The sequence below is a fragment of the Vidua chalybeata genome, chromosome 8 (genome assembly GCF_026979565.1).
Source record: "Vidua chalybeata isolate OUT-0048 chromosome 8, bVidCha1 merged haplotype, whole genome shotgun sequence".
NCBI lineage: Eukaryota > Metazoa > Chordata > Aves > Passeriformes > Viduidae > Vidua > Vidua chalybeata.
The window spans coordinates 17,189,498-17,200,307 of NC_071537.1; the positions used below are offsets into that span (position 1 = coordinate 17,189,498).

Below are 10,810 nucleotides of genomic sequence, written 5' to 3' on the forward strand. Positions count from 1 at the left end.
TAACTCTGAGGTTTCAGATACAGAGTGTACCACCCCAGAGCAGCCATCCTCAGCCAAGCGCTGTCAGGGTAAGTGGCACGGAACCAATGGCATGATTTACAGGTTGCTGGAGGATTTCAATTAAATAATGTCAAGTGGAAGTTGTTCAGGAGGATGTACTGCTGTGCTGTAGTTTGCTTAAAAGGCTTGTTGGAATTGAGTTGATAAAATACTTGTAGTATTTATACTGAGTTCTCTTTATTTTATATTCTGAAAGGAAAAGTTACCCTAATTATTTACCCTAAAAAAAAAAATTACCCTAATAATGTTACTGCTTCTACCAGCACTTCAGCAACTGAATAAAAAAATGGTTTGTATAATGCCACCACTGGAATTGCAGATATACTCTGGTTTAAATGAACCTGTGTGACATTAGGGTGTTAGTTTGGGACAGAGTTCTTGATGGGGTGTGTAATAGTGTTTCTTAGCAGATTTGCTTCAGTGCTTTCAATCGAGTGTGAGGTGAAAGAGTGTTTTGTGGAATGTGACTGCAGAAAGAGTTGGAAGTATGCAAATCAGCAGTGTCTAGTAGAATAAAATGAGGATGCATGTGTATTCATCCTTGTCTCTATGTATATGAAACTACTGTTCTGTAAAATGCCAAATATTCATTAACTAACAGGCTACATGCAGCACTTGTGGAGCTGGAGTTCCCTTTATAATTTATTGTGGAGATTGGTGAGGTGATTGATTATATTTGCATGCAAATCAGGGAGAAGAAAGAGGCTAAACACTGTTCTGTTTACTTGGGAGAAAAATTTCCTTTCTTCCACAGTCTCAGTGACATTTGCCTGCCATGGCAGTCCTGAGCTGTAACTCATTGGTTGGTAGCAGAGCCCTCTGTCTGATTTTTCAACTTTTTGTGCTTTATTACTAAATATGGTTTTCATTTACAGTCCACTAAGCCCAGAAATGTAGCCTTTTCTGCCCCCTTCTTCCCCTCCCCCAAGTGATTTTTGGCATTGCATTAGCTGCATTGGTTTGAGCAACCCCCCTGACCTCAAACGCTGTTCCAAAAACAGACGGCTGAAAAGCATATTTCCTAATTAGGAAATGGTTTGTCCAAACCAGTCTGTTCATTCATGTTAGATAACAGTTGTACTACATTCAGTAAATATTTTAATATAAAGAGCCTAAGGAGTTTAATAAATGAAAAAAATGCAACTTACTTTCCTTCCACAGTTATAATGATAAAATATCTGGAAGACAAAGTTTCCAGATAGGATTTCCCTATCCTTGTCTTCTCCTGGGAGCTCTGCCCACGCAGCCTGCAGGAGCAGGGCTGCAGCCATGTCTCGTGGCTGCCTGCCTGGGGAGAGACAGAGGACCTCAAATGAAGCATTTGGGAGAACTGTCTGTGCTTGTTCCATCCATTGTAGAGGCTAAACAGATTGTGGCCTCCCTTGCTCATTGGCCATGGCTCTTGCTGGCCCCATTCTCATTTCTGCCTGCACTTCCAGTATTCCTGCAGCACAAGGTTTTGGAGATTGCACGTGGAGCCAGCTGGTCTGTGGATGACAGCTGTCTCCCTTAGCTGTTAACACACTGCAATTTGTTGAACTCTGCATGGAAGCCCAGGCTTGGAGAGGGCCAAGTAATTCCCTGCCACATTATAAATTGTGAGCAAATAGTTCTTCTTGAGACCTGGTATTCAGTGCTTGTTTCTGTAATTGACTTCAATACAAAGCCTTCAAAGCATTTTTATTACCCGTATTATCTTCCTGTTGCCAGAGGAAGAAAACAGTTTTTTTTTTTTATTGAGCCAAGGAGCCAACATAAATTGTTCTGTCACTCTACAAATGTAGTTTATTAGCTGCTCTGAAATGATGATAGAGCAGACGTTATGGCCTGTTTTTAAAACACATACTGTCTCTGGCTTAATTTTAAAGGTGGGTTTATTTTTCTCACTGATTAGGGGAGAACTGTAAAAGACTTGCTTCTTTTTTTCCCCTTTTTTATTGGAAAATTTCTACCTTTTTAAAAGGTTAAACGTAAACTTAATTGGCCATCTTCACCAGTGGATTAGTATCTGCATCAGGAAATCAGGAAAATACCCCTGGTACATGCATAGCATTTAATGTAATTAGTTTTTGGGAAACCCATTACTAGAAGGAGAAGCTGAAGTGCTCTTACCTTTTAACAGCTATCCACATGTGTCAGGATTTTGTCAGGGTGATAGAAAAGCAGGAGAAGTTGTGCTGAATTCAATGCAAATGAATCTTTGTTTTTGCAGCTGTCAGTCCAGTGTTCTCTTTTATCTCCCTCCCCCAGCCGTGGATTTCTGAGACCAAATTTAGATAAACATTTGCTGCTCCCTGATCTCTCTGCCCGTGCTGCAGGGCTGGAAGTCTCCTCTGGAATTCCCTGGATAATCTCTAGTGCACACAGACGTGGTTGATACCTCTCATGCTTTCAGAAGGAAGCCCATTCCCTCCCACAGCCCCGCAGTCCTTGTGACTCCCAGCCCGGGGCCATACCCCTCCTTGCAGGTTCTGGTAGCCAGGGTGGCTCTGCTACCTGAGTGTGATTTTTGGTTCTGATTTAATTCTTCCCTGCTGTTTTCATAGGGCTGTTTTCTGTCTGGAAGGCCAGCAGGCACTGCCATAGAAGATGTGTGAGGAAGAGGACAGCACTGCCCTTGTTTGTGACAATGGGTCGGGGCTCTGTAAAGCCGGCTTCGCTGGAGATGATGCTCCAAGAGCAGTTTTCCCATCCATTGTGGGTCGTCCCAGGCACCAGGTGATGAACTACTTTGTAGAAGGCTTTGCTGCCCTGTCCCCAGCTCTTCAGCCAGGGCCATCTGTGCCTGGGGCTAGTCCAGCCTAGGCTGATCTGTGTAACACAGTACTTCCAGGCAAAACGAGTCCAGCAGCACACTCACCTGAATCAAAGGAGGTCTCTTGCCCTGTAAAGAAATCCTTTTGAAATTTTTCACTCTCTTCTATGCCATCTTTTATCTGCCCCTTAATTTTGAATCACCTAGAGAACTTGGTGAGTAAAACTAGTTTAAAGAAACCCAACCCAAAATCCAAATAAGCCCAACACAGGAACATGTAGAAATTCTGACTGCCCTTAAAGCTGATAATAGGTAATGTGTGGAAGACTAAAGGAGGAAGCAGAAGTTTTCAGTTAGCTTCCTCCTAACCTTTCTGACTTTATTAATTAATGAGTAAGTACCAGAAATGGGTACCTGTCCAGGGTTGAGTTTCTTTAGCTTCAAGGTTTATATTTGAGTATATGATGCATTCCACTATATTTTAATAGTTTGCAAAATACATTTATTATCTGAGCTGTTAATTATAGAGAGTTTATGAGACAGATCACCATAAGCATAAATTAGAGCAGCTTTTCTAGGTCATGACAAACTAATCCACGTAATTAACAGATCCACCTAATTGCTTCTATGTCACCCAAGGCCCTGGGGGAAAAGAGGCAAGCTCTTTGCAAGATGAAGACTTTATATACCCAGCAAATGCATTTTAAGTTTGCCAGGATTGGAGAAATACCTGCCCTTCAATATAGAAATAAGCACTGGAGGGCTAATTGATGCCTCTGGGAACTAGCATGACAATTTGAAAAGGGCTTTCAAATACCATCATCTGTAGCTAGTGTAAATGATAATAATTGCTCAAAACCAAGCCATATAGTTACAGTGGAAACAAATACAGATTTCTAGAACCTTTCTTTCCTGATCATTTAGGAGAGATCATCCCATTAAAAATTGCAAATCTGGGATGCTTGTTTTTAAGACATGGATTTAGAGATGCCATGGTTTGGAATCTGCAATGACTAAGCTCTGATAGGAGTATTATGCACTTAAGGGATCCTACTATATTCTATTTTTCTTTCATTATTTCTGATTTTAACATAGAAACTAGTGTATATCCAGAGTAGTTTCCAGCTTCTGGTCCTTTAATAATTTCTACAGGATCCATGAAAATATCTGTAAAGAAGTCCACACAGTAGATTTAAATTGTCCATCCCTAATTACAGTATTATGGCATTCAAATAGAGGATTAAAAAATGTTGAAACTGAAGTTTTGGGAAATGTAAAGTGTGTATCATTCCATCTTGACCCTATCACTTGACAATATCACTTTCTGCTTTTACCTCACTTTATTATAATTTAGTAGACTCTTCATCCCTAAATAATAACAAAACAACTCAGTTTTCCAACTTTATCTTGATACATTTAATATTGTACTTACTCTGTTTACTTAACTGTAGTGGAAATATGAACTCCAGAGATTTAATAATCAAACATTTAATACTGGCAATTTAAGAACAACACATAATATTCCATTTGTTAGTAATAGTAAATTATGTTGTAACTAGTGTAACTGGCAACTGGATTTATTTCCCAGCTAATGTTCTGTCTACTTTATGACACTTTTTTCTGAGAGACTAACACAATTTGTATTATTTTATAGGGTGTGATGGTTGGTATGGGTCAAAAAGACAGCTATGTGGGTGATGAGGCTCAAAGCAAGAGAGGAATCCTGACCCTGAAATACCCCATAGAGCACGGCATCATTACAAACTGGGACGACATGGAGAAGGTATTTCAGCTTTGAAAAGCCCATGTGCACTACTGATAAACAGAATTATTTGATCCAAATATTTACAGAATATCCACTAAATTTTAGATGAAAGTGTCATGCAATCCAGTATTGTTCAAGGAGAAGCTTGTTAATAGCCAAGGTTAACGTGCAACTAAAGCTTGAGTATCAGTAGGAGTACAACAAAATTGTAATTAGGAGTTCTTTTACTCCAGCCTGATCTTTGCTAGTTATTGAGAAGGGGGCAGGGGGAGAAAGAAGGGAAGGAAGAAAGGAAAAGGAATAGATCAAATTGCCAGTAAAAAATGGAATTTAAGAAGGTATCTGTTTCTGCAAAAAATGCAAAGCATGTATGTGATTCTGATGAGAAGGGCAGTGTTTATACACATACTTTTTAATGCTTGGAAGATGAGCAATATTGCAGTGCAATGCATCCATTTCAGAGCCAGTAGTTGACTTAAAGGCTTCCAGAACCATGTTTATAGTCATAGTCTGTACAGATAATATAATTTCAAAGATTCTAAAATGGTATCTCCATTTAATGTTGTTGTGTGAAAATAGGGATATTTGGAACAGTCTGGACATCCCAACACACTGCGAATGTGTGGAGTCACCCAGCACTTAATGAGTCTCAGTATTGTAGAATTTGCATGAAAGCAGAATCTTTCAGATGCCAAACATATCAACCAGTCCCTAATGACCACTAGCTTGGAAACAAGCTTAGCAAAAACTTATTGGCCTTCAGACTGAAATCTCTGGTTGTTTTACTTCTTATCAGTGTATTAACCTCCTCACTGCCTAATTTGGCCTCAGATTTTTACAGTAGGAACAAGTTATGTGGAGGTGATAAACACAAGTTGGCTTTCAACCTCACAAACCATTTATCTTCATTTCTTTTCATGAATTCTTGGTCTGGCCTGTACAAACCAAAAGAAGAAACTGTCAAGAGACTCATTATCTATTGAACTCTGTGTATGTTCTCTGAGTTGTTCTGGAACTGTTTCCCTTTCAGTCATTATTGAAACAGCATTGCTGGAAGCAAGTGTGACCTGTTCTGTCTTTTCTACTGTAAGAGTACCGTATTAATTTTCCTTATGTGTCATTAAAGTAAGCCATATTTTACTGGTAGTAAAGCCTGAGGATGTGATTTTCTTTCTACAGTTATTCTGGTAGTCTCTGTGGAGGCAGTAAGAATAACTGCATGAGAAACACCACCAGCCTATATCTAGAGCTGTAAGCAGAGTGCTGGAGCTCAGTACCTGTCTGGAAGTGATGCTGAGCTGCTGACTGATGGTGTTTCTTTCCCTTGGCTTCTCTCACTATCCTCAGATCTGGCATCATTCTTTCTACAATGAGCTCCGGGTTGCACCTGAAGAGCACCCAACTCTGCTGACTGAAGCACCGCTGAATCCCAAAGCCAACCGTGAGAAAATGACACAGGTGAGCTCACACTGAAGCTATGGAATAGTCCAACCTTTTCATTCAACAGGATGTGAATGTCACGTTCAGAGTCACACATTTCATTAGTCACACTGTTCAGCAGTCTGTCTCTCTGGAAGATGGAAAGTACATAGTGGCCACCTGTCATATTTACATATTATTACATATAGTTTAGAAAACCACTGTATCCACTTTGAATGTGAGCACTCCAGTCAGTCCAAACTTTATGTAATCTTAATCTGTTTTTATGCCCAGGCCTATTACAAAATTATCTTTAATATGTGCATGTGGCTATATTAATGTGAAAAAGATATAGGCCAAATACAGGTTTTGTCCTTACAGGACAAATATTTTTTGATTTAGATTTTGTATTTTCCTTTCTTGCTTTTACCAAGCGTAGAGAAATATGAAAATCCTGTATTCTACCTCTTTTTCAGTAAATTGCTTCAACTAAGCTAAACCTTCTAGTGTTAAAGACAATTATTTTAATTGCATTTCAGATTATGTTCGAGACGTTCAATGTGCCAGCCATGTATGTAGCTATTCAAGCCGTTCTGTCCCTCTATGCCTCTGGACGTACCACAGGTAAGCCTCAGGGGAACACGGCAGAGATGTTTGAAATAGTTCCGTGGGGATGATGGGAATGAACCGTGTGTTACCATCTCAAAGGGATCGTGCTTGACTCTGGGGATGGTGTCACCCACAACGTGCCGATCTATGAAGGCTACGCCCTGCCACACGCCATCATGCGCCTGGACCTGGCTGGCCGGGACCTGACAGACTACCTCATGAAAATCCTGACGGAGCGGGGATACTCCTTCGTGACCACTGGTAAGGACACGCTGCTGGCCAAAAAGGAGTGTTGTCCTCAGAAGGACTAGCAGCGGTTCTGCAGCTGAATAGGCATGAGAAGGTCTCCAACATGAAAGTCCCTTGAAAGACTAGCAGAGGATTTTTTTAAAATATGGGGAGGGTTTTGGAAGATGAAAGGGAACAACCAGTCAACAGGTCTGGGTCCTTCCTGAATGCCATTGTAAAGATCGAATCCTCTTTACAGCGGAGCGTGAAATTGTCCGTGACATCAAGGAAAAGCTCTGTTACGTGGCCCTGGACTTTGAAAATGAGATGGCCACTGCTGCATCTTCCTCCTCTCTGGAAAAAAGCTATGAGCTTCCTGATGGTCAGGTGATCACCATTGGAAATGAACGCTTTCGGTGCCCAGAGACCCTCTTCCAGCCGTCTTTCATTGGTAGGTTCAGTGTCTGTTCTGCCTTGGTAGACTGCACAGAAATACCAAGTCCCTATTTCCTTTTGCTTGTGCTCCATTACTAACTCACCCAGACCTACACATGAGTGTATCCTAGCACTCAAAACAATCTTTTAGAACAGGTCTATTAATGTGGTGGGAAGAACTTCACGTTAAACAATTAGCCAAAATGCTTTCCCAAAATAAACCCACTATGTTTATTCCTGCCTTCTGGCATTGTGCCTGTGCCATTTTGTATGTGTGAATGTGCTTGCCAGGAGTGGGAAGAGGTGGGAGGGGCATGCAGGCAGTGAGACCTACTTTTGCTTTTCCAAAAGACTGCTCCAAATCCTGAATCCACGGTTCATCACCTTTCGGGAGCAAAGCCAAGACAATGCCATGCTAATCAACATCCATGAAGGCAGATTTGCAACTAGGTCACACAGAAATCCAGTGTCAGTTCTGCCAATAGGCACAATTTCAACTCAGAGATAAAGCAGTTGCATACCTAGAGGTATTAGGACATATTTTGACTATTCTGTCTCTGAGTTGACTACATTTGAAAAGAAAAAAAAAAGGAAAAAAAAAAACCAACAAATTATTCCAAGACCATATAAGGAATTCTTAGGACAATTGAGATTGCCTGCAGAAGCCTAGTGGAAGCTACTATTCCACACCCCAGCTTTCTTGTTAAGGAGGAGTTCTTGTGTGTAAGGGGGAGAGGAGGGCTGTACACCAAGGAACTTCTTAAGCAAATAATTTAGGCAACTGCAAAATGACTTTCCAGATTTCCAAAGCTCTGAGACTGATGTCTTCCAAAGAGTCACTAAACAGCATGTCAGTTCTGCATTAACAATTTTAAGTCTCTGTATGGAGTTGGTTCCTCAGTGTTCTTCTGTACCTTCCCCAGGCATGGAGTCTGCTGGCATTCATGAAACCACTTACAACAGCATCATGAAATGTGACATAGACATCAGAAAGGATCTTTATGCCAACAACGTGCTGTCTGGAGGCACCACAATGTACCCGGGTATTGCAGACAGGATGCAGAAGGAAATAACTGCTCTGGCTCCTAGCACCATGAAGATCAAGGTATGTATGGTGCAGTCATTTGTAGACTATATGAGCTGGCATTTACAAAGTCCTCAAAGATCTAGTGAAACATGCAACACTTTACAAAGTAAGTGATTTTAACATATTTTGACTTATATCTGGATTATTTAGCAAACAATCACCAATTGGTAACTTCAGTGCTGGAAGAAGAGAGCCTCTCTCATTTCCTTGTTCATGCTGATTTTGATCAAATGTCCTAATGTGGCCAAAGAACAGCATGAACCCAGAAGCATAAATTTTCCTCTGGGGCTGTATGTGAGCTTTTCAGCCCTTCTAATCTGATGGACATGGAAGAGAGGAAATGCTGGTTTTGTCTTTGACTTACAAGTTTGAAAAAGAATGACACCCTGACAAACTAATCTTTGCTCTGCTGCTTCAAATCTTCTGTTCTTTGCTTTACGAACATTTTATCAGCTATACCAAAAGGAGTGCTCCATAGGTAATTGATTTTTTTCAAGCCCACCTGGACTGTCATTATGTGTTTTCAGAGCAATTATCTCCCCTTTTCTCATATATGCTCAGGAGTACATGAGTGCACCAGGGACAGGGGTCACTGAGGAGGCTGTCAGGCAAAGAATTTGAGGGTATAGATTTATATAACGAATTCTAAACTTTCCTGCTTGCAGCAATGGATAGCACTAGCACATAGATGCAGTGTTTTTGTTAATATCACAGATCACTGCTTTAGTATTTTTGTATAAAAATGTATTGTATTCATAGTAAACAGTCATACTTAATGTTTTATTTCTTAAACAGATCATTGCTCCTCCTGAACGCAAGTACTCAGTCTGGATTGGAGGCTCTATTCTTGCTTCCCTCTCTACTTTCCAGCAGATGTGGATCAGCAAACAGGAATATGATGAAGCTGGCCCATCCATTGTTCACCGCAAATGCTTTTAAATTGTTTTTTCTTTATATGTCTCCTTTGTGTGAATGTATTCAGGAAAGTACATTCTTATAATTTCATTCCATAAATCCTTCATCATAATTAATCTAATTAATTGGATACTGTGTATTTCTTAAAATAAATTTTAAATATGCTATGAAATTGCTGCTCCTATTTAAAACAAAAACAAAAGCCATGCCATGAGTATGTGTGGAGATGCCATTACAGCTGGCTTGAAGCTCCATCTTGTGACATGAATTTATTATTACACTCTACTTTTCTGCTTAACAGAAATTTTGGTGGTACCTTTAGCTCGATGATACCAATGCCAGAAGATGCTCACCTGTCAGGCTGCATGTTCTCAAAGTTTAGCCTCAGAAAACATTTTAATGTGCAGACAGAACCAGCTGTGGTTCTTACAAAGTTCTAGGCAGTACCAAAGGAGTACAGCATCTCTTCAATATCAGGATGAGCATGGGCACGCTGCTTTGTATCTGCTCTATCCAGAAATATTATCTATCCACATCACTTCTTACTTCATAGCTGTCATGCTGAAAAAGCTAATTTCTTACAGTGCATGGCCCAGGGGTGTATGATACGTACCACAACAATCCTGTGTTTTCTTAAAAGAAATAAAACCTGTTCCTTTGGGAGCATATCTAAACACTAGGTCAAACATATGACTTTCCTATTGTATGCCCTCAGGATGAGTGCAGCCTATTATTTTTATTTTGTGATTTCTAGCAAGATACAAAGGATAATTAAGCTGGCTTAATATACTTTTTCTTCAGAACTTTTTTTTTTTTAAACGGGGAGGGGGGGAGTAATGTGTTCAAAGCAGCTAAAATAATTTAGACAATTTTATTTTCCTGTGATTTTTCTGATTCCATTTATAATCTTCAACACATCAGCTAGAATATGCTTAGAAGCTGAAGCCAGTAATACTGTCTTAGAAGTATATATATATGAATAAAGAATTAACTGAGACAGACCTGGAAAAGGTCACTTCTAAGGAACTTGCTGCAATCTATATTCATTAGAGTTCAGAATAAAGGATGCTATTTATTTTCATTAACCTATTTTCCTCTCTCAACTCAATAGTTTACCTCACTTGCCTGTTACTTGTTACCTTTCAAACTGTAAGCTCTTTGCAACAGCACCTGTTATTTACCATGTCTTCATAACCCCAGATCTTGTCCAGCTTCTGACTGTTAGCACATGTTGCAAACCTCTTTGTACTAACCTTATTATTTAAAGTATAAGTCATCTAGGTTCTTGGAACAGTGACTAAATAAACTCTTGTAAAAGCAAATAACTTTGTGTGGTTCTTCCTTCTAACTCTGTCTAGATCTTTTTATCTAACTCTAGATAGATTGAGGAAATCCTTTTCAGGATAAGAAGTGTCTTTCAATTTAAAGTCTCACATTTCTCCAAGGGACTCTGATGCATCCCTGTTATGCCAAAATGGTGAGGATCAGCTCTCAGGTAAAGGATTTGGATATTTCTAAGTATCTTCTCCTTAACAGC

General features: G+C 39.9%; 1 protein-coding gene across 1 annotated transcript; it reads left to right on the forward strand.

The window, feature by feature from the left end:
* ACTA2 (actin alpha 2, smooth muscle) lies at positions 1-10,598 on the forward strand. The gene is made up of 9 exons (XM_053948835.1): positions 1-68; positions 2,607-2,778; positions 4,470-4,598; positions 5,928-6,038; positions 6,539-6,623; positions 6,708-6,869; positions 7,096-7,287; positions 8,195-8,376; positions 9,154-10,598. The coding sequence occupies exons 2-9, from the start codon at positions 2,650-2,652 to the stop codon at positions 9,295-9,297; spliced, it is 1,134 nt and encodes a 377-aa protein (XP_053804810.1). The 5' UTR covers positions 1-68; positions 2,607-2,649; the 3' UTR covers positions 9,298-10,598.
* Positions 10,599-10,810: the final 212 nt, after the last annotated feature.